The sequence below is a fragment of the Canis lupus genome, chromosome 6, assembly GCF_048164855.1.
Source record: "Canis lupus baileyi chromosome 6, mCanLup2.hap1, whole genome shotgun sequence".
Classification (NCBI taxonomy): Eukaryota; Metazoa; Chordata; class Mammalia; order Carnivora; family Canidae; genus Canis; species Canis lupus.
This window is the reverse complement of record NC_132843.1, coordinates 49955384-49979995: the sequence shown is the minus strand read 5'-3', so window position 1 is coordinate 49979995 and position 24612 is coordinate 49955384. Positions and strand designations below refer to the sequence as shown.

Here is a 24612-nt window from a genome sequence, read left to right as displayed (position 1 = left end):
ATGGCATGGGGAGAGCAGGAGTTAGGACCTCACCGAGTTATGTCAATAGCTCAGCCTGGCTCCTGGTGGGAGCTAGCTATCATTACTGATTAGGGTCTGATGAGAAAGGCATTCCACAATGGACTTTCTGCTCTCTCTCTCCTCCCGGACCCAAGCTATCAGGGTTGGGTCAGCTCTGCAGGCCTTCACCACCCCCGCCACCCCCAGCTCTAAGCCTCCTTTGGTCTTCAGCTCCTAAATGTGGCAATTCCATTTCTTCCTCTAGGTGACTACCTTGCGTAGAATATGGCAAGGATTCTCCAGCCCATTGCTGGCAGGGGCTTTATGGTGGCCGAGTGCACACCGTCAACCAGTTAAACTTGAACGCTCCATGGGGCAATGTCCTGCAACATTCCTGGAGGCCACCTCTGACACCAAGATGTGAGTCGGAGGGCTTCTAATCCGTAGGAGGAGGGCGGCCACCTTTCAGAGGGCCACCCGAGCCCCGCTAGTGGCCGATGCAAGCTGCCGGGGGCGGCCCGGGGGTGCGGCGCTCGGGGCTGGGCTGCCTAAGACGCGGCATCCCCGCCAGCAGCCGCCCAACCCAGAGGCAGGATTAGGGCACATCACCCCCGTGTGGCCGTCGGCGGAAACCGGCCGCGGCCGCGGTCTCTCCCGGAGCGGCAGCGGGTCGCCTCGGCCACGGCGGCACTAGCTCCGAATCTCCGCTTTGCTTCTCAGGGACAGGCGCCCGCACAGTCGGGTCTCCGCGGGCCCCGCCGCCCCGCCGCCGCAGCAGGTGCGCTCTTGAACTGGACACAGCCCTGCACCCACCTGTGTCGCTGCCGGCGACATCCAACCTCGGCCAAGGGGACCAGGATGGCAGCCAGCAGGTAGGCCGGCCAGGGCGAAAGGCTGTTCACTGCCCTGGGCTACCCAGACCTGCGCGATGTCACCGCCCGTCCGCGGGCCGCTGGTCCCGGCTGGACCACCACCTCCTCGGGGAGAGGCAGGACCAGCCTGGACCCAGGGGGGAGGGGGGGAATCCGTTTTCTCCGCGCAGGAATTATTTGTGGCTGCTCCGAGAGGCCTTGGTGGGGTACCCTTGGGTGGGGCTGAACACAGACTTGCCAGGCCGGAGATCGCTCCAATGGCCCGAAGGAGACGGGGATCCAAATTGGATTTGCAAATCCAAGAGCCTCTTTATAAAAATGTTGTGGAAAAACTGGGACCCCAAAGTAGAGAACCCACAACCTCGGCTTTCCTTCATCATGTGACCCTCCTGAGTTTTCTTTGGAATAAAGTTTCCATGAATGAGGCCAGAGGTGGGGGCGATTCTTTGAAGTGTCAGGAAAATAGTGTTATCTCACATCCACCAACATGCAAAGAAGGGGGATATGTTAATGGGATACTCATCCACCTTCGGCAGCCCATCCTGACCCCAGCAAAATAAGTACCTATCAACACAGAGCTCCTTTGAAAAACTTAGAGGAAATGGAAAAGTAGACAGAAAAACGCATCAATTAACAGAAGTAACTCGAGAAAAAAACAGGACACCCCAAAAATCAGAGAATGGAATTGGAAATTTTTAAAAACCTGCCCTCTTCTCCACCAGAGCGGGCTTGGATGATTTCACAGGGAAATTTTCTCAAACTTTAAAAGAACAGAGAAGCCCCTCTCCCTTTTTATGTTTTATTTTTTTTTCCCTCTCCCTTTTTAAACACTGTTTCAGAGACAGAAAAGCAGGAAAACTCCCCAACTCATTTATTGATGTAATGTTTATGCCCAAACAAGGACCATATTCAAAAGTTTTAGATTGATACTAATATTACTCAGAAGTATTATCAATAGATGCAAAAACTCCTAAACAAAATGTGATCAAATCAAATACGCTAGTGTATTTTAAAAATCTATCACAATCAAGGAGGATTTATTCCAGAAATATGAGTGGAGAAAAAAAATCAATCAGTGTAATTTACCACACCAAAAAAGTAAAGGAGAAAAAAACGGTACAATCCTTTGAATAGATGCAGAAGCACATTTATGCGTTCAATGATAATGCGTGGTAAAACTTTCAGTAAAGTAGAAATAAAGGGTATTTTTTCTAAATGTACAGCAAATATCATACCTACTGGTGAAATGTGAAAAGTGCCATAAAAACCAGGTGCAAGGCAAAGATACCCACTATGAACAGCCCTGTTCCACACAGTAATGGAGGGTCTGGCCTTGAGCTAGCTACTCAGTGACTGGAACTAGCCACAGGTGGTTTTTCAACTTTCAATGCAATAGATGAAAAAGATGTCTTTACAAAAGCAACAAAAATTTTTAAAGAAATCAGGCATAAATATAGAAAAGATATGTAAGACTAAGCTCCTTACTTTGGAGGAAGTGCTGACTCCCAGCGGGCTTACTGTTTCTGATAAGGATAGAGAGTGGACTCAGGGCTCCAGCAAGTGGATGGGATTGCAGCTATAACTCCAGGCAACAAATCACCTCCTGGATTTCAAACATTAAGCACGGGCCAAATCTTCAAAAATTTACGAATCAAGTTCGTTCCCTAGGGTCAGGCTTTTCAGGGCAACTGCAGGCAATTCACCTTTCTGGGTCAGCCCTGTGGCTTTCCCTCTGTCCGGAGGGTGAGGTGTGTAGTCTGGTCTCCATCCAGCACAGTCTGGATGTCATGAGCAACTCCAGTGCCAGTGTGTCAGGTGACATCTCCCCAAGTGGCCTCAAGTGCCAAAGATCTCTCTACTGCTTGACCTCCATCATCACTATACAAAAATATTTTTTAGCACCTGGAGAAACTCTTTAAAATTTTTTTTATTTATTTATGAGAGACACAGAGAGAAGCAGAGACATAGACAGAGGGAGAAGCAGGCTCCCTGCCAGGGAGCCTGATGGGGGACTAGATCCCAGTGCTGGGATCACACCCTGAGCCAAAGGCAACGGCTCAACCACTGAGCCACCCAGGTGTCCCAACACCCGGAGAAACTCTTGTCCACTTTCTGAGTAGTGGCCAAAGGCTTCAGCTAAGTTTTCCAAATTTCAGCTTGACAAGCTGCTTACAGAAGTTTGAAGGGGTTGTTTCCCAGTATATGCAGTTTAATAATTCATGTTTTCCGAAGTTTAAAGGATGGCTCCACAAATACCATTGTTATGCCCAAACTAACTACCTCCCTAATGGGAGCTCTTTGAGCCATCTCTGTTTCCCTACAGTCCGTCTGTAGTGTTCTTACTACCATCACAGAAACAGAACCAAGAGGGTCTTTCTGTTAGGCTGTCAGAGTGAGAAAGGGCAAAAGAATGAAGAGCTGCTTCTGAGATTCCCTCCAAGGCACAGAAATATTCTAGCGAGACCTAAGAGGCTGTGCCCAAGGTTGGCTGCCTCTCTGTGTCCTCAGAAGCTAATCTGTGGTCCAGTTCTGTCCCCTATTCTGCCCTTTTGGCTGAGTAACAAACTCTACTGGGTGTCTATTCTCTGTTGATTGTCCTACCTCTAGCCATTGCATCTAAAGTCCTCTGCTCTACCAACTGAGCTATGGAAGGGCTCTCTGATTGTCCTAATTCTAAGTTGTTGTTGTTTTTTTTTTTTTTTTTTTTTTTTTTTACAATACTTATATTTTTACTTACCCTCCCCTGAGAGGAAGGAAAATTGTTACAAAATAATTTTAAAAACAGATTTTAAAAACTAGACTAGCTAATGTTTGTAGAGTTATTTACATTTTATAATGTATAACATATGTACAGTTGACTATTTTTTTTAACATTTTTTAGAAATTTATTTATTCATAAGAGACACAGAGAAAGAGAGAGAGACAGAGAGAGACAGAGAGGCAGAGACATAGGCAGAGAGAGAAGCAGACTCCACACAGGGAGCGCGATGTGGGACTCAATCCTGGGACTTCAGGATTACACTCAGAGCCAAAGGCAGATGCTTAACCGCTGAGCCACCCAGGCGTCCCTACAGTTGACTCTCTTAATTATTGTCCATCTATATCACAGATCATGGTTCTTCCTTTCTATCCCTTATATTCTGAGACTATTTTAAAACTAACTCCAGCAAAAATGCTTTGATCAAGTCAACCATGACAGTATCAAAACATATGTAAAAACAGTGTTTACTTTTCAGTATTCTTAGGGTTGATTAGGTATCTTTCATTTACTAGAATCCCTAGATGTCTTCCATTTCTGAGAGTCCTAAAACTCTAATCTCCAAAAGATTAAGAAAGAATGGGAAACTCTTATTAACTTCCTGTAGTACTGTTTTGGACTGAATGTTTGCATCCCCCCCACCCCACCTCCAATTCATATTTTGAATCCCTAGTGCTCAGTGTGACCGTGTGTGGAGATGGGGCCTCTAAAGAAGTAATTAAGGTCAAATAAGGTCATAAGAGTGGGGCCCTGACCCAATAGGATTAGTGTCCTTACAAGCAGAGACCCCAGAGAGCTGCCATGCTTGTGCTCTCTCCCTCTTACCCTCCCTACACACACACATACACACTGAGGAAAGGCCTTGTGAAGCCATAGAAAGAGGATGGCCCTCTACAAGCCATGAACAGAGCTCTAACAAGAAACCAAACTTGATGGCATCTGAATCATGACTTCTAGCGTCCAGAACTAGGAGAAAATATATCTCGTTGTTTAAACCACTGTGGGGGATCCCTGAGTGACGCAGCGGCTTAGTGCCTGCCTTCGGCCCAGGGCATAATCCTGGAGTCTCCCGGGATCGAGTCCCGCATCGGGCTCCCTGCATGGAGCCTGCTTCTCCCTCTGTGTCTCTGCCCCTCTCGCTCTCTCTCTCTCTCTCTCTGTGTGTGTCTCTCATGAATAAATAAAATATTTAAAAATAAATAAAATATTACAAAAATAAAAATAAACCACTGTGATATTTTGTTATAGCAGCCTGAGGAATCTAAGTACTTATAAAGCTTCAGAGGGCTTTAAGCTGGGACTCAAGGCTAGAAGAGTTTCAATAAAATTGTTTAAAATGTAACCCTACATAGTTTATTTAGAAAGATTATTCTGAGAAGAGAAGGGCTGCAGAGGCTTTTCCAGACTGGCGATGAAATTCGTGGCATAAAAAAAGATTTAGAGCCTCTTCACCTCCTTCTGGCAGACATAAAATAAATATATGTGGTGTCAGGGTGACATGCCTCTCTAATTGTCTTCAGCCATAAATTTAACTTGGACCTAATATATTCTAGTCTATAAACTTTAACTGTATTAAAATTTGTACCTCAATATAGATAGAGATTTAAGAAGACCATTACATAGAATTTTCTAAAATATTTTATGCTGACAGACACATATGTTGAGTGTGAGCCACTGTGTACCACTGCGCATAACTATAAATATATACACACAAGTAGCCTAGTGTAGCACATAATAAGTATTACAAATTACAGTAAGCGTTATAGCGGTTAATTCAACAGGGCAACTAAAAATATTGTCAATAATATTTTAAAGCTGAATAAGAGTCTTTCCAAGTGAAGCAGAGCTGCTGATGTCTGAAATAGAACAACAGCTCACACATTTGCTGGCAGTGCTCTGGGAAAAAGCCTAATGAGCCAATGTTAATGAGTGGAGTAAGAAAGCCAATCAACAAGTATTTGTAAAGAGGGGGATGCCTGGGTGGCGCAGCGGTTTAGCGCCTGCCTTTGGCCCAGGGCGCGATCCTGGAGACCCGGGATCGAATCTCACATCGGGCTTCCGGTGCATGGAGCCTGCTTCTCCCTCTGCCTGAGTCTCTGCCTCTCTCTCTCTCTGTGACTATCATAAATAAATAAAAATTAAAAAAAAAATAAAAAAAAAATAAAAAGTCAAAATTTCGGGGCACCTGGGGAGCTCAGTCAGTTAAAGGTCTGCCTTCAGCTTGGGTCATGATCCCAGGGACCTTGGGACTTGGGATAGAGCCCTGCATAGAGCCCTTCATTGGGCTCCCTGCTCAGTGTGTTGCCTGCTTCTCCCTCTCCCTTTGCCCCTTCTCCCCTGCTCAGCTTCTCTCCTGTTTACTCTCTAAATAAATAAAATCTTTTTTTTAAAAAAAAAAAAGGTCAAAACTTCTCTGGAGTTTTATGAACACAGATAGAAATACTTTACCTGGCTTGTTCATCTTTGTAAATCCAGCACATAAGAGTTCCCAGCACATAATAGGAGTGTATTTTGCTGAACAAATGAAGCAGCTTGAAGGGGCCTTCGTAGAGAAATTACACAAGATTTCAAAGCAATTAGGATTATTTTCCATCTTTGGAAGGCAATTTGACAATATACACCAAGATTCTTATAAATATTCCTATCATTTAAACCAGTAATTCTATTTGTGGGACTCTATCCTAAAGTGATAATCCTAAATGCAGAAAAGGTTTATGCAAAAAAGTTCATTACTTTACAAATTCCTTTTAATAGAGAAAAAAAAAACGGAAACAATCAGGCTAACAATTAGGAAACAAGTCACTGTGTACATTTTATCTGTGGGGTATTTGATAAGCTGTCATTAAAATGATTATAAAGACACTAAAATACCAGAGGAAAATATTTGTATTAGTATATTAAGCTTTAAAAACCCCCACCAAGATGCACAATAGAAGACAGAGCATGATTATAAATTATGGGGACTGTGGTGTGGGTAGAGGAGAAATCTCAGTTAAAGTTTGTCCGGAGGTAGTAAAACACATTTCTTTCTTTTTTCTTTTCTTTTTTCTTTTTTTTAATTTTTAGCCTTCTGTGTCTTTTCCTTATTTTCGACAATTACTTCATTCATTCCGCAAGTACTTACTGAGAGCCCAGTATGTGGGCAAACGGCAGCGAATAAAACACAATCCTGTCCACATGGAGCTTACAATTTAGCTGGAAGACGCAGAGAATTAAGACGAATCGCTTAAGTGGCATATTACACGATCGGTGCTTGGCGAAAAAATAAGTCGAAGGGAACCAAACAGATACTACACTTACTTTTTGACCTGCCGGGAAAGATAACTCCTGTAGGCGAGAGGACAGCGGGCCGAACCGGGAACTTGCCGGCGGGTCGCAGCCTGCAGGAGCCCAGAAGCACCAGCCCGGCAGGCGCCGCTGCAGCCCACGGCGGCCGCGGCGGCGGCGGCGGCGGCGGCGGGGGCGGGGCCTCACGCGATCACGTGACCCCAGGGGGCGGGGGCAGGAGGACTGAGAGAACAGCGAATTTGCCGCCTCACTTTCTCTTCAGGAAGGCCGGCGGAGCCGAAAACCAAACAAACGTCTTCTGAGCGATTGGGGGCGGGGCAGACGCCGGCGGACTGAGCCTCCAGCGCCGAGACTCTCGCCGCGTTGGCTTTTCGGTTGTTGGTCACCGTGGCAGAGCCGTCTGCGGTCGGGCTGAGACGTGGGGAGCAATGGCGACCTTTGTGAGCGAGCTGGAAGCGGCCAAGAAGAACTTGAGCGAGGCCCTGGGGGACAACGTGAAACAGTAAGAGCGGTTGTGGCGCAGCTTCCAGGTCTCCGCGCCTGTGCTCCCCTGGCTTCGGGCTGCCCCTGCGCCCCCGGAGACGCCCCTCGCCGCCCCGAGGCCTGCGCAGCCTCGCGTCCCGCGCGGCGGGGCCTCCGGGTTTCTTGGGCCAGCGCGGGGCTGGAGGGCCGGGCCTCCCTGCCTCCTGCGGGCCGCGGGCCGCGGGCCTCGGGGGGCGCCTTCGCCCGGGACTCCCCGCCCTGCGCGGGCGGGAGAGGCACGTTCCGTGCCTAAACGGTTGCAGGCCCGCATGCAGAGTTCGAGACCGGTGAGGCCTGCCCCGGGCCGGGTGGCCGCGAACGCGACGCTCCCCGGCGGGAGCGGGCACCGCGTGGGGCGGCGCGCCCCTGGAGGGCTTCCTGGAGGCGGAGGCTTCCTGAGATCCGGGCCCTGCGTAGACCCTGCGTTTTAGAGCGTTGACAGCAGTTTGGGAAGGCAGACGGCCCCGCGGGTAGAATACCGAACATCACAGCAGTGATAGTGAGGATCTCAGTAGGGGACATTAATTGAACACTTTTTAAGTACTCTCCAATGTACTATCTCATCTAATCCTCACAGCAGGGATGTGAGGTAGGTACGGTTACCCTTCTCATTTGATGAGAAGACTGAGATCTAGAGAAGTTAAGTCTTCAAAAGTCACTGGGCTCCCCGTGCCTAATTCCTGGCCCTGATACCTTACAAGGGGTTCTTTTTTTTTTTTTTTAAGATTTATTTATTTATTCATGATACAGAGCGAGAGAGAGGCAGAGACACAGGCAGAGGGAGAAGCAGGCTCCATGCAGGGAGCCCAACGTGAGACTCGATCCCTGGTCTCCAGGACCACGCCCTGGGCCAGAGGCAGGCGCCAAACGGCTGAGCCACCCAGGGATTCCCCCCTTACGGGGGGTTCTAATTTTTTTTTTAATTTTTTTTATTTATTTGTGATAGTCACAGAGAGAGAGAGAGAGAGAGAGAGAGAGGCAGAGACACAGGCAGAGGGAGAAGCAGGCTCCATGCACCGGGAGCCCGACGTGGGATTCGATCCCGGGTCTCCAGGATCACGCCCTGGGCCAAAGGCAGGCGCCAAACCGCTGCACCACCCAGGGATCCCTTACGGGGGGTTCTAAAGGAGCCTGCGCCCAGCCAGGCGGACACAAGCAGGTCCGATGCGGAATGGCGGGATGGAAGATCAATACTTCATCCAAGGCCGAAGCCAAATATATTTCTGAAATAACAAGGAGGTGTTTTAGAAATTGTTGGAACATCAATTGTTATTACAATTTTACTTTTTAAATTTTTATTATTTTTTAAAGATCTCATTCATTCATTCATTCATTCAGAGAGACACAGAGAGGCAGAGACACAGGCAGCCCTCCCCCCACCCCCCACCCAGCCGAATTCGGGACTTGATCTCAGGACTCCGGGTTCATGACCTGAGCAGAAGGCAGACGCTCAACCACTGAGCCACCCGGGTGCCCCCTCTATTTGGTTAGTAAAGACCAATGCTGGCTATCAAATGTTGGTCAAATATAGATGCTAAAGCTAAATTTGGTGCATCTGTAGGGTGAATCACTATATTGCACTAATATTGCAATCAAAATATGCTTTTGTGCCAGGAATAGTTAGTGGCACAGGGTTGGTATTTGTTTTTCCATTCTCTCGCTTTTTCCCCTGCTCCTTAAAAAGTGCCTTTTGGTTAAACACTCTGTACTATTGCTATACAGTAATTTCTCACATTTCCTTCATGAGTAGTTTGCTTTGGTTTATATAACCTGGCAGTTTAAACATGGTCCTGGGTGGTAGGTAAAACACAGAGAGTGTATAAGGAACCCAGATAAGAGTTGCTTTCTATTTATCTAGTGGTCCACATGTCCTTTATGTCAGGTTGCATGCCCACATCAGCTTCTAGAAAGACATGGCCTTTGCTAGCTAATTCACTTTGTGTAGTACCCAGGAAGGTGTCCTATTTAAAGTGTTGAATTTTTTTGGTGACTTGATCATATGTTATTTAGTTTTCTCTAAGTATCTCCAGTGCTTCCTAGTTTGACCCACTCCCATTTCTCTCCTATCATCCTCATTTTCATAGATGTTGACTCTGGTATTGTTGAGGAAAACAGTCATTTGTCCATGGCTGTACAGCAAGGTAATATAGGGACCAGGTTTGGGGAGCAGGTCTCCCAGATCTTTTGGGCTAGGAAGTTTGCCATTGGAGAAGATAAGTAGTATGTTGGCAGAGCTTCCTGTTAGAGCCTTGTTTTACATATAAGTTCACACTCAAAATTTTTGCATCATTCTTGCCAAATAGTGACACAGGGCTTTTAAATAATGAAATTTGTCTCATGTTACTATCCTCTTTTGTTGGATAGAATGGGCCAGGAAGAAACTTGTTTTTTCTGTAGAGCTTTATTTCCTGTCCTAAAACAAAACAAAACAAAACAAAACAAAAAACACAAGCATTTAGGTGTCTGTTGTTGAGAAGTTATTATTGACTAATGAGCGTGTGTGAGTATCAGGTGAAATGTCCTGCCAAGCTCTGAAACTAAACATTTTGCTGTTGAAATGGGTCTTGGGCAACTTTGACCCCATTAAAACTATAGTTTTCTCCTGGGGGGGAAAAAATGGATGTGAACCCAAAGCTTTGCATGCAGTTACATGCACACATATCCAGTTACATACAGAGGTACATACTAAGATGACTTGAAGGTAAGCTATGTGCAGGAGAAGCCCTGCCATGGGTATAATGCAGTGAGAGCATTAAACCATCTAATTTAGAAATCTTTCTTTTTTCTTTTCTGTTAGGAACTCAAATGAGAATTAGAAAATAGCTAAGTGTAAGTTGAAAGTGATAGTAAGACATGCACTGAGTAGTCAGTCTTTAATTCTGTTTGATGCACAAGGGCTGTGGATGTGAAAAGTCATGTTTTAGTGCTCTGATAATGTTGTTAAGGTCTAAGGGATCAAGTCTTTTTTTTTTTTCCTCTCAGTTAACTGGTACCTTTTATGACTAGTGGTTGGTTTTCACTTTAAAAACCACTAAGTTTCTCATATCCACGGGTATTTTCTTTGTGGTGAGGTGTTTTAGAAACTCATTACTCCAGCCAGTTAGATTAAAACTTGAGTTCATTTGAAAGGAAAAAGTTTATCAGGATCAATATTAATGACTACTCCCCAACCCATAAAACACATACACCTTTTAAAATACAAATCTTTTTTTTTTAATTGAGGAATGATTGACATGTAACATTATATTAGTTTTGGGTGTGCAACAAGTATTCTATCTGTATACTGCAGAATTATCATGATGAGTCTAGTTCATATCTGTCATGACACATAGGTAAAAAAATTTTTAATGAACTTTTAAGATCTCTCAGCAAACTTCCAAATATACAATACAGTTTATTAACTATAGTTAATTATAAAAAATAATGTATTTGAAATTAATATTTAAAAGTTAATACTTTTAATAATAATACTTTTAAAATATATATCTCAAATGTAGGACTCTGGAGAGTAGGTCTTTTACAAAGGCAACAGAGAAGAAGGAAAGGTATGGCTGTGATTTTTGGCTAATTGACTCGTGAGTCCAATTGTGTGACTACCTATCAGTTCCTTTTTTGGAAGAACTTCTTCCTTTTCCTTCTGTTGGTTTTCTGATTCCTAAGTGTATTCATTTTCAAGGCTGCCATAACAAAATACCACAGATGGGGTGGCTCAAACAACATAGATTTGTTTTCTCCTAGTTCTGGAGGCTGGAAGTCTGACATCAGAGTATCCTCAGGATTGTTTTTTCTGAGGCCTCTCCCTTAGGCTTGTAGATGGCCACTGTCTGGGGTCACAGGTGTGTGTGTGTGTGTGTGTGTGTGTGTGTGTTCTTTCTGTCCTAATCTCTTTTACAAGGATACTCATCAAATTGGCTTAGGGCCCACCCCCACCCTGAAAAAAAAAAAAAAAAAAGCCATTTTAATTTAATTACCTCTTTAAAAAGGTTTTGTCTCCAAATACAGTCACACACTGGGTACTGGGGTAATGATTAGGGTTTCAACGTATGAATTTGGGGAGAAGTGTATGAACTCAGCTCACAATACAGTAGGAAATGCAAAATTTCCTTTCCTCGGTTTTGGAGCAGGTAAGGTGAATTTGGGAAGGAAAGAAGCAGACCCGTTGGTTCTTAATACTGCTTCTGCCTTTGCAGATACTGGGCTAATTTAAAGTTGTGGTTCAAGCAGAAGATCAGCAAAGAAGAGTTTGACCTTGAAGCCCATAGACTTCTCACGCAGGATAATGGTAAAATAATTATCTGGAGAGTTACTTTACTGTTCTGAAGTTTTCCCAGATTTGTAATAAATGACAAATAAATAATTGCATAAATAAATGGCAGTACATTTTGCAGTAAGTCTTTTAACTTAAAAAATAAAATTGGATTTAGTGTTGTGTAAGATTATTTTAATAATATGGATATTTGAAATAAAGTGTAAAGAATGGCAGGGTGGGGATAATCCAAAGTTAAATAATGGTTTCCTTACATTTTTAAATATTTCGTAATTTACTTGTGACAATCTTCCCTTTTTCAGTCCATTCTCACAACGATTTCCTCCTGGCTATTCTTACGCGTTGTCAGATTTTGGTGTCTACACCAGGTAAGGGAGTGGAAATACTTCCGGGGATGTCATTCAGCAGAGCCATGGAGCAGTGGGCTTTAGTTTCCTTTAACAGACACATCTGTTGTTTGCAAGTGAAATGTTCTTTGAACTGCTCAGAAGAAAACATTTATTATGTAGGTAAAGATGGTTTTATAGAACCTTTGTGAAGTAGATGATTTCCCTGTGTTTATATTGAATTTTGGTCTTTACTGTCCACTCAGCTTGATTTTATTTTATTATTATTATTTTTTAATAATAAATTTATTTTTTATTGGTGTTCAATTTGCCAACATACAGAATAACACCCAGTGCTCATCCCATCAAGTGCCCCCCTCAGTGCCCATCACCCATTCACCCCCAACCCCCGCCCTCCTCCCCTTCCACCACCCCTAGTTCGTTTCCCAGAGTTAGGAGTCTTTATGTTCTGTCTCTCTTTCTGATATTTCCCACACATTTCTTCTCCCTTCCCTTATATTCCCTTTTACTATTATTTATATTCCCCAAATGAATGAGAACATATAATGTTTGTCCTTCTCCAATTGACTTATTTCACTCAGCTCAGCTTGATTTTAGATTGCATAAATGAGAGGCAAGAGGGTGAGCAATCAGGATGAAGAAGCCAAGGGCCGCTGGTGTTAGGAGAGGGTTTCTGTGATCTAGGGAAGATGAGTTAGGGTTAGGCGGAGGAGAAACCACAACGTGGCGAGAACCTGGACTTTGACTTGTATTCTCAGTAGGAGATTGGCACCTGGAAGGTTACAGCCTTAGCTTATTGGGAAGGTAGGTAGGGGCTAATTCTGTCACTTTACCCGAAATAGATACAGATAAGAAACAGTGACTATTTTGCCCTAATTTTTTGGAGTTTAAGTGGTATAAGTCAGTTTTTTCAACCATCTTATTTTATTTTAATCAAGTGATCAAAAATAAATGCATTAAAATTTGCCTCACAATAAAACCTATGCTGAGCTCTTGTTAGAAATTTGGATTTCTAGGTATCTCGTGCTGTAAATTAAGTTGAATATTTTTGTTTTTAAAGGACTTGTGGTGATTGTGATAATCTTTATGGAGAAATGGCTAGTACTTTCTGTCTTTTCTCTGCTAACCCTCTACTGTATAATAATGAACTCAGATGCAGTCTCCTAAAGTCCAAGTCCCCCACACTCAAAGAAGTTGTCATTGGTAAAGAGTAGTTAACAATGAGCATTTGTATATGGAGATTGGAGTTAATAGGGGCTGCTTCCCTTACCCCACACTGCCCTTTTCTGCACATTGTCACATGTATCTGATTTTGCATGTTCTGTTTTCTTTAAATAGAAGTGGACTTCAGCTAGTTAGATCATAGAGATGATCCAGTCCTTAGTGTAAAATTTAATTTGATCAGGAAAGACAGCATTGTGAGAACCAGATCTTGCTCTGTATATTCTAAAGTGGCATATGTGCAAAAGGTGAGTGGTATGTTTGGGGATAGAAACCCTGGTTGATTAGAGTCAAGAGACTTAGGTTCAAGTTTAGGTTTTGCCACTAGCTTAGGTAGTATAGTTAATTATTGGATGTTCTTAGCTTTTACATTACAGTAATATCTGCTCTACAGATATATATAGATAGATAGATAGATAATTATATTTATACATATATGGATGAAAGAACATATGAAAAAGTGCTCTTGAAAGTAAAAAAATGGCCAAACAAAATGAAGTGGTATTAGTTAGTGTAAGTGGCTGGTTTTAACTAAATAAAGCCTTTGATGTTCATGAACATTTGTTATTGATTATTTTAAAATAAATGACGAAATATTTGGAATTTGAGAGGTTATTTCTCTATCAAACACCAAAATATATTTCCTCAAAATGAAATTGATAGTTGCTAGCAACAAAGAGATGATTTCTATTAAAAGTGAAATAGAGGGCAACCCTGTTGGGACCTCTCTCACTTCTGAGAGCTTTCTCTGTATCTTTGCTTTACAAACTTCTATCCTTTTACTCAAAAAAAAAAAAAAAGAAGAAGAAGAAGAAGAAAGAAAGAAATAGAGAAATAGTTCATTGTATGTATAATACTTAGGAGTGGGTTTTCTGTTTTTCTAAGTTAGGCAGGAAAGAGGATTTTAATTGAGTAACTGCAATGCAACACTTTCTGTGCATTCTTTTTAATTGTCACAACTCCTTAGGATAGGTCTTAACCTCCTCTTACGGATTAGGAAACAAACTTTAGAGAAAACAAAAAGAAAAGCAAAACTTACCTGACACTTTATCCAACTAGTAAGTGGAAGTGTTGGATCCACACTGAAATCTGCTTAGCGCTGGAAAGCTGTCCTCATTGTCAGTGAGTCCATACTCACCATGCTGTGCTTCCTTGCTTGGAGTATGCTCACACATCAGCAGTGTCATGGAACACTCAGGCCGACCAGCAGGAATAGGTTTCTCTGGGAGTCTTCTGGGATTGGCTGACCTCATCAGTGAGACCTGGGTATACCAAAGACATTTAAAGTGGTGGAGAGGAGGAACTTGATTTCCCAAACAGTTTTTTCCCCCCTAACTCTAGTCTAGTTAACATGCAGTGTTATATTAGTTTCAGGTGTACAATATAGTGATTCAACGATTCTGTACAGTATCTAGTGCTCATCATCATAAGTGTCCAAACAGCTCCTTTTTAACTGGCAAACTTGGAGTATTTTTTTTTTAAAGCTTTAAAAACTTCTTAAAAAAACATCAAAATGGAAATAATATTTTTTGCTTAGATGATGAGTGGGGTTTTTCTTCTGTCTTACAAAAATTTGGGGGAGTAATTTTTTTAAGTGTACTATAATGAGCTTAGATTACTTCAGTTTTTTTTTTTTTTTTTTTCTTTAAACTATATATGCATACACTCATGGTTAGAAATAATACAGAAGCTTTATAGTGAAATACTTCTTCCCCCTCCTGGACTTTTTCTCAAAGACACCTACTTTGTCTCTTGTTCCAGTAGGACTTCAGTAGCTCCTTACTGGAGCTTAAGTCTCTTTCTGCATTTACTGATTTTGGACATCTGTCTTCATGCTTTGTGTTTGTGAGATTTCCTCAGCTGTTTCAACCTTCCTGCCCAATGCGTTCTTTAATTCAGCAATTTTTATAATATCTTCTTTTTGTTTTATGGCTATATATCTTTCAGACTTCTGAAGGTACCAGTTAGAAATTACTTGAAGTCCTTTGTGTTGCCTGAATTCTTTAATCTGGGACCTTTATTTTCTGTTTGTTTAGCTTGGTCTTCTGATCATGTTACAGACTATTGTCAAATGTCTGGTGATTCATATTTAAGAATGAAGCATACAATGCTTGGGGCTCCTTAAATGGCAGCATACAGAGAGCTGTGCTCTAGAATGCCAACATCTATACCAACTACCTGAATAGATGCCAGAAATTTTGTTCAGCTTAAGTAGAGGAGAGTCGTCCATTCACTTGTCCCCTTCCCCTCTCTCCCCTGCTGTTGTAGTTACTGTTCTATGTATGGGCATGAGCCGGGCTGGCTTCAAGGCCTGTGAACTGCCCAGGAACTCAGATGGGCCCCATCCTTGGCTTAGTGCTCTAATGTGGTTGCCTTGAAATGGTAAATGTTTGCACAAGGGACCTGCATTTTTATTTTGTACTGTGCCCACTACTGGTGGTGATGATTTTTGAATATAGACCTTCCATTAATCTTACTTTTAGCTTTAATGATCCCTCCCTGGTTTCCACTGCACTTACCTCCTCCAAATCCAGAGTCTTTATAGATTTCTGCTATGCAGGTAGACTGGTTTCTGTATGTCCCAACCTTGCCTCGCCTAGGTTATAGCTTCCATATGTCTGCTTGTAAGTCAGACAGTTTTAGACCGTTGTTGAAATTTGTTGAGATATCATCTTGTTTCACTCATTTTCCTTTTTGTCGCTGTTGTGCATATGTGCTGTTTACTTTCCACTGTTATCATTTTTAGTAGGGTCTTAGAGAAATTCATGTGCTCTGTTCACCATCAACTAGAAAATTCTCGCTTACTTTTTTGATATTACTGCTACTTATAAGCAAGCAAAACACCCAATAAACATTAGAGTTGAAAATATGAAAAACAAATTGTCTTCATAAAGGAATAATTTTGGCTACAGCTGGAAAAAACATGCTTTGAGATGATTCATAATTTTGTTTAGAGAAAAAAGAGAAGATCTGAATTTAAGCATTTATTATTTATTTTCATTACTTGAGCATTCCATAATTTTTTAGCCCAAAATGAAAACAAACTTAGCAGTTGACACCTATCATTATTTTCTCTATGGTTATTATTTTTCTGTCTCACAGAGGGTGCTGGATCTTTGCACTGGACCGGGGGTTCTGCAGCTAAACCTGGAAAACCAAAGGGAAAGAAAAAACTTTCTTCTGTTCGTCAGAAATTTGATGTAGGTTGTTATTCAATAGATCTTGGTAACAACTGATTTAAATGCTGATGTGATGAAACTGGCCTTAGTTTTTAAATACATCTTAAAATACTAGTAGTAGAGTTGGAAAAAAGGGGGGCATGATTTGAGAAGGAATGTTACTGTATTTGAAGTTGATGAGAGTTTCAAAGATTGCGAGTCCCAGGTATCTGAATTTTTATAATTCTAGTTTGTTATCGCATACATATTAATATATTTTTGTTAATACCTAATGATTTTTTAATGATTCAAAAAATATACCTGTATTCTTTCTCCTCTTAAGTATTTTTCTGGAATGAATAATGTTTCTTATATTGAAGATTTGTGTTCCATGGCTCTAGGACGCTTGCCTCTGGCAGGATCCTGATGTTGCCCAACTAGGCCCTGAGCCTTTGGGGATCAGCAGAGAAGTCATGAAGGCATTTGGCTATAAAATTTGTAAACATTGTAGAATAACTTGCTTTTTTGTTTGTATTTGGAGAAGAAAGTTTCTCAAAAATACTCCTTTTATAGATTTGACTGGGTGTTAATAGCTTTATTGATTAACCTCAACAAATACTTATTGCTACCTTTGTTTTCTATGTATTCTATAAATAATACTCAATCTGGAAGGCATTGGTACCCCCAGAGAGGCATTCCTTGGTTTGAAAAGGGATATTTGATATAAAATACAGTTTTGTACTTGGAAAATGGAAAAACAACCAGTGTTTCCTTTTGCGATACAAACTTCAAACAGGGACAGGTCATGTTCGCTACTGTGGGTGTGTCTCACACTGACGATGGAGTATACAGATGGGCTTTCAGAGTCCACCAGAGGAAGGCAGAGGTTTTATGAGTGGGAAAAGGTTAAGAAACACTATGTTATTTTTTAAAGATTTATTTATTTTAGAGAGATAGAGTGCATGTGTGCGCTCCAATGAATGGGGAGAGGGGCAGAGGGCCAAAGAATCTCAAGCAGACTCCCCACTGAGCGTAGAGCCCTATTTGGGGCTTGATCTCATGACCTGGAGATCATGACCTGAGCTGAAATCAAGAGTTGGATGCTTAACCAACTGAGCCACCCAGGTGCCCAAGAAAAATTATTTTAAATAATTAGAATGACTATGTTAGCAAGATTCTGTGTTGAGGATTGTAAGTAAAAGATTATATAAAATAGTTATACCGTCTGGTGTTCTTTTAGAATACCTGTTATTAAATCTGTTATGTCAGTTGGCTAGGCTTTTTACAGCATAATTGGAGTATTACTATATATTTCTACTTTCAGAACTTGCTTACTTACAAGTATATTTAAAATGCTCTGACTTGTTTGAAAATAATTTTATATCTTCTCCTTCCCCCTAATTGTTATTTTTAGCACAGAGCCATATATTCTGTGGTTACCAAGGTATTAATTGAATAGAATAAGCTGCTGTGCATACTACCATTATTCCCCTTAATTCATGTCTTCATTATGTAATGGATGTGAATCTGTGATTATTTGTACACAAGTTACTTTTTTTTTTTAAACCCCTCCGGTATGGTTTGGTGACAATTTGTGGGATCTCCAGGCCAATAAATTGGTTACTTTTGTTGTGTCTCATTACTTGCCACTGTGATGAATAATTTTGAAAAGTTTTCTTACCCATAGCATAGATTCCAGCCTCAAAATCCCCTCTCGGGAGCCCAGCAGTTTGTGGCAAAGGATCCCCAAGATGATGATGACTTGAAACTTTGTTCCCACACAATGATGCTTCCCACTCGGGGTCAGCTGGAAGGGAGAATGATAGTGACTGCTTATGAGCACGGGTTGGACAACGTCACCGAGGAGGCAGTCTCAGCTGTTGTCTATGCGGTGGAGGTTGGTTTGCTGGTGGCAGAAAGAGTTTTACAGGTTGAATGTAACAAGCTTGTGTGTGTTGTTAATTTGATCCTGCAAGAAAAGAACCAAAATGTCATGATCTGAGAATTGTTGTCTTGAAATGGTTTTCTTTTGAGGGGAGAAACACCTCATAGTCCAAGCAGTTGCCTTTAGTTAATAGACTAAGCTTTTCAGAAAACTTACTTATGGCCTAACACTTCAGCTTAATTTGGTGTTTAATTTGTTAATAAGGGAGCAGTTTTTGCCTTTTTTTTTTTAAGATTTTATTTATTTATTCATAAGAGACACACAGAGAGAGAGAGAGGCAGAGACACAGGCAGAGGGAGAAGCAGGCTCCATGCAGGGAGCCCGATGTGGGACTGGATCCTGGGTCTCCAGGATCATGCCCTGGGCTGAAGGCGGCACCAAACCACTCAGCCACCCGGGCTGCCCCAATAAGGGAGCAGGTTTTAAGGAAAAAATTGAGATGTAGAATCCTAAAGATTAAAATCACTGATTTTTGCTGTAGCACAGCATTTAAAGAGTCTAAACAGTGAGATTCTTGTCTCAGCACACTCTTTCACTGATCCATTCACTTTATTCATTTAATTATTTGACAAAATATATTGGGATCTATAGTGTGTAGGTATGCCAGATGATACTGGGTAATTCCCGATACTTGGGGCCTCCATTTGCTCTCATGTACTCCAGAGATTATAATAGCTGTCTCATCAAGTTGTACACATTAAATGAATTTGGTATGTGGAAATGACAAATTGTATCATGAAAGCCTGGATATGAAATTATTTTACTGGTATAGTTGAAACACCAGGCCTAATACTGACTCCCCTGTTATTAATAGTAGACTGGGACCAGCTCTGCCTCTTTATTTTCACATTTTCCATTCCTCTCTAATGTACTTGGCTCTCCTTAAGAGATATTAAATACCTAATTTTTGTTTCTTTTCTATATATCTGTTATGTATGTGGCTTTATGGGGAGAGCCAAGGTTCTTTAACGCAAGAATTTTAGTAGATTGGGCATTGTAACCAATAAATTTTAGATCTTGAAACTTTCTGTCCTATTTTAAAACAGGTTTCAAATTAATTTGCCTCCTTTTTAAAATTTTATGTATTTGTTTTTGTACTTTAAGGCTATCTGAAAATCCTTTTCTGAGAGGAGCCAATTTGGAGATATAAATAACTTCTTTAATAAATTTCATGTAGAGTAAGCCCATGTTAAATTGAACTAAATAAAAATAGCACATCTCCCTCTTTCCTTTACCCTCCTACTCTGGTGTGGCTTTGTGGCTCTTTGGTAAATAAATATTCATTTGGTTCCAACATATGCTAGCTTGTCTCATATCTCCATCCACTAAATGCTAGTAAACATTTTTTGGTCAATGGAAGTTCTATGATTTGCTTTTAAACAAGAGTTCATGCTATTTTTCTTTTCTTTTTTGTTTTTACAGAATCACCTTAAAGATATATTGACATCAGTTGTGTCAAGAAGGAAAGCTTATCGGTTACGTGATGGTCACTTTAAGTATGCCTTTGGTAGTAATGTAACCCCACAGCCATACCTGAAGAATAGTGTAGTAGCTTACAACAACTTAATAGAAAGGTATATGAAGTTTCTTGTGATTTTTGCATCCATCCTTTCCTTTCTGGTTGGTATACTACTGTTACGCATTAGACCACTGTTAAATAATTGTTTATTATGTTTCTGTAAGTCTCAGGTACCTTTGAGGACAGTGCAGTTTTATTTTTTTTGGTGCATCCTTGGTGATAACTAATTAATTGTTTGGTACTGTGTATCAGAAGGGAAGTTGCAGAGTTTGGCTGCCACAAGTAGTTTACTGTGAGTGTGCCCCACTTTCTGAGGTGGATGGAGTGGTTCCCTGGGGTGGTGCATTCTGATGGCTCTTAACGGGCCAGCATCTGCCTGGTGGTAGAAGTGGGCCTGCTCTGGGTCAGAAGTGAAGCCTGAGATTGTTGGCTCAGGGTTGGGTATCGAAGATGGGAGGAGGGCTGGGAGGCATTTCTCTATAGCTTCTGTAGCTATAGCTCAAGGGAGTGGCCTATGCTGGGTGTCATCAGATTGTTCTCGGCATGCCATTGTGCAGACCTGGTCTCTCAGCCCCACACCTGGGATTCCTCTGTCCGCCCTCCACAGAGGGGGCTCCCAAGACGTCTAAGGTCCTCCTGAGTCATCACTTTATGAGACAGCCTGGATCACCTTTCATCTCATCCGTGTGTTGTCTGATTTCACCTCTCCACCTTTCTTCCTTTTCCACAGATAATTTAGTCCACATATTGTAAGCCTTTGGGAAAGAAAAAGGAATGATGTGATTTTTCTTGTGGTAACTGAAGTGACTGAATTTCCTTGGGCGCCAGTTATCTGGTTGTTTAGGGAGATGACAGGAGGTCCAAGTTCAGAGCAAAAAAAGTGTGACTGGAAGGACTGGCAGGAGTGATGATGGTGAAGAAGGAATAGGAAGGGAACATAGGAGACGTGGTAGGAAAGCTGAGAAGAGAGTTGGACACAACAGGGAGGGGGTTGTACCTACTTCATGGCTGAAGACCTTTAGGTGGCTCACAAGACCCATTTTGAAGAGCCCCATCTTAAATTAGGTTCACTATTTTTATTTAGATTGCCAAATGTGAAGATTTACATTCTCAGTCTCATTCAGGCCTATCCTGTGTGGGAGTATTCTCTTTGTAAGTCATTCTTTTCTGGAAAAAAAACAAACCAAAAACAGGGAGAGGGGGCTCCTTTTAGTGGCCGAATGCTGGGAGCAGCCTATCTGACCCTGCTAGGCCTCCCGAGCTGCCTCTCTCCCCCGCTGGCGGGCCCACAGGGCGTCACCTCAGTGTCGGGGCATCACCTCACTGTCGGCGCTTGTTTCTCCAACAGGGCTGCCTTTGTCTCATGCCCATACCCACGCACATACGCGCTTGTGCTTTGGTCTGAGTTACCTCCTCGTTGTTTTACCTCCTAGATGTTCTTGAGAACTGTAAAGGTCATCTCCTACAGTATTATGATACAAAAATTATGCCTGACTTCCCTGCTGATACTATATCTGGATCCTGTTTTCGGAAATTGGCAAGATTTGGGTTTTCTCCGTCCCCCGTTTTTGCCTGCTGCTTATTGTGTGCTGTATCTTCTTTTCTTACATGTTAATTTTCAATCCTGTCGCCTCCAGTTACATTTTATCTTCCTTTCCCAAGTCAGTTTTTCAATTTCATTCTCCTTTAATTAAGGTCTGTTTTTCTTCCCCCTGACTAGAAGCACTTTAAGGGCAGGAAACAATTTTGGTTCAGTATCTTGAGCTCAGTAAATATTTTATGTGTTTATGTTTTGTTTCCAGCCTGACGGATGGGCTGCCTATGATAATTAAAATTAGAGGCTACTCATGTATATGCTAGCTAAAAAAATAATTAGATTTGTAATTGGGTTTTTTTGTTCCTTTTAAGATATTTTTAATAAGCTGTATTAAAGCCCATTTCTACTCTAGCTGTTCAGTTGTCTCCTTCCTAGTTACTGGGAATGTTTTTAAAATACTTTGTCTTCAGCCCTCCAGCCTTCTCTGCTCCTTGTGCTGGTCAGAACCCAGCTTCCCACCCGCCCCCTGATGACGCGGAGCAGCAAGCTGCACTCCTCCTGGCATGCTCTGGGGATACCCTCCCTGCGTCTTTGCCTCCGGTCAACATGTACGACCTTTTTGAAGCTTTGCAGGTAACTCTTGGCCCCTTGAGGTTTATCTAGATTTATGGTTCAAAGTTCACTTGAGTTTACAAAGATAATTTGGTAGCTTTTCCTCCTCCTGGTTTTGGTTTTCAGTTTCTATTGTTTGTTATTAAAGCCATTAATACTATCCTCACTTTTCAAATCCAGGGCCCAGGCCTCCTTCCTAAAACTTACCTCTTCCAGCCCCCATGTCCCCAGTGAAAGAAAGAAAAGAAAAAAAAAATTTATTCCCTTACTCCTATTTCAGAAGCTTGTTATTTCTTTGTTTTCTTGCGATCTAGTTTGAGCTTTATCATTAGGCATTGGCTTATAGTTTATAGGTATGTGCATCTTTTGTGTGTTTTGTTGACATAAACCTTACTTTTTAATTTATAAAATGTTGGAAAAATATACTGAAACGTAATTGGAGTCATGCTAATATTTTAATCACAGGTACACAGGGAAGTCATTCCTACACATACTGTATACGCTCTCAACATTGAAAGGATCATCATGAAACTCTGGCATCCAAATCATGAAGAACTGCAGCAAGACAAAGTCCACCGCCAGCGCCTGGCAGCCAAGGAAGGGCTTTTGCTCTGCTGAATTAAGGTGATTTGAGGGCATGGGACCCTCAGCAAATTCATTGGTTAGAGAATTGAATGTTTTTTGGGTCCACACTTCAAAACTGAAGTGTATAGTGTAAATATAAACTTTCCTATGGAAATGTGACACTGAGTACATTTTGCGTTGCTACTGTGAAGCCATTAATATAAATCTGACTTTGATAATGACCCATATCTCTGTATGTATGTATGTATGTACGTGTGTGTGTGTTCCCAGTTATGGGAGTAAGCACTGATAAAATCCTGTGCCTAGAATGGAGATGTTTTTAGGCATCTGAGGCTTAGTATCCTGTGGTCTGTTTATGAGGTAGATGACATTCTAGAACAAAGAAGCTTTTATAACTTAGTTCCCATGATCAGCAGGACATCTGTGTGTTCAATGACAGCATATATTCTGTTATCTGGCAAGCCTAAAATTTTTGCCTTTTCCTAAAGAACTGTGCTCTTGGATTTGGGTTGAAATAATCCACAGTGTTAAAAATCATATACCTCCTTTAGTGAGCAGATATAGGTATATCCCCCCAAATTCATTACAACTCTATAGAAAATAGGACTTAGAAATACTATACTGTTAGACAAAATAAAGTCCTTTCTTTGCATTAAAAACCAAAATAAAAACTATGGAATGTAACAAAGTTTTTTCTCATAACTTACGTTTCTTTTATACTTAATATGCCCAAAGACTGGCAAAATTCATCTCTTGATTATTCCTATAGAATAGGTTTTAAGAAGCCCATGTAGACATACTGGATTTATACTTAGAAATTCCCCACTTCCTGTGCAGTATCTGTTCTGTCCTTCCAAATGATAAAGTGCAAATAATTTACATTTAGCAGTGTTACTAATAATAAAGTTTGTTTTTTTAGAGGTGATGCTTTTTACTCAGAAGATAGTGTTGGTGACTAGATTAGAAGGTACAGATGGGTTGTGTAGGTCTAAGTAATATGTATAGATATGTATACATGGTTCAATATTTGTGTATTTGATTTTGTACTTCAAATGTGACAAATAAACCTTTTGGGAGAAAACTTTCCTCTTGTGTACTTATTAAACATATAAGGAATACTGCCGCCTTTCGAAGTTTGAAAAGCCCTGCTCTGTGAGATTTAGAAGACTGTTCAGAGAGGGATGTGGTGGATGAGAAAGATTAAAAAACAGGTTCCAACTTAGGTATGTAGGTCATTTCTTCCTTTTGTGATGTGTGGACTGAAAAGAAAAATTAAACACCTTAGTTTCAGTTCTTGGTGCAAGTCTGAAAAGTCCTTTAGAGTTTTAGATAATTTTTCAGGTTTAGAAGAATTTGGACGGATACTCAGCTGTATGTAATGATTTGGTTTGGGGCTATTCGTAGATCTGGGGCCTTACTGCTGAGTATGTGTTAAATTCCATGCAGTCCTTCGATGGAAAGCAGCCAGGAGCCTCAGCTGGCTGCCTGTTGCAATGGCAGCTCCCATGGAAGTCCTGCTGCTCCCTAGTGTGTGGTCCACATCCTCAGCCACCTACCCTGGTGGGACCACAGGACACCAGAGGACTCTGTTTGCCTCATGTCTCTTGTGCCTACATGAAAATCTACTTTCTGTGCCAGTTTTCCTCCGGAATCATTTTGTAAAGTGAAAGATGGTGTTGAAGGTAGAGGGATACTTAGGCTTTTTCAAGAGATGCCCTGAAAGATGTGAACACCTGTGTTCCACCGAAGGTTGGTTCCAACTCCCAACTGTTGCCAACTGTGGGATCCAAAGTGAAATCGTGACTGCTTATTACCAAGCATTTAGAAAAGTAACTCTCCCAGTGAGGAAAAAGCTGTTAGAAACTAGGTAATTTCGAAATTAGAATAAAGCTTATTTTTCCTGCAGGAATGTAATGGCCTTTTAGCTACAGGTGTGTCACTATGTAAACCAGGTTGGATAAGGCCCACCTTACATTATACC

The 24612-nt window shown here is 41.6% G+C and overlaps 1 protein-coding gene and 1 long non-coding RNA gene across 2 annotated transcripts; one reads left to right on the top strand and one right to left on the bottom strand.

Moving 5' to 3' along the window:
• Nucleotides 1-734: 734 nt before the first annotated feature.
• Nucleotides 735-8141, bottom strand: LOC140635578 (uncharacterized). Its single transcript, XR_012032925.1, has 3 exons — nt 6931-8141; nt 6079-6172; nt 735-5748 (listed from the first exon to the last, which is right to left on the bottom strand). It is a non-coding gene; the product is annotated as an uncharacterized lncRNA (long non-coding RNA).
• TADA1 (transcriptional adaptor 1) lies at nt 7126-23712 on the top strand. Its single transcript, XM_072830436.1, has 8 exons — nt 7126-7420; nt 11631-11722; nt 12010-12075; nt 16378-16475; nt 18121-18330; nt 19801-19952; nt 21905-22067; nt 22512-23712. The coding sequence occupies exons 1-8, from the start codon at nt 7347-7349 to the stop codon at nt 22662-22664; spliced, it is 1008 nt and encodes a 335-aa protein (XP_072686537.1). The 5' UTR covers nt 7126-7346; the 3' UTR covers nt 22665-23712.
• Nucleotides 23713-24612: the final 900 nt, after the last annotated feature.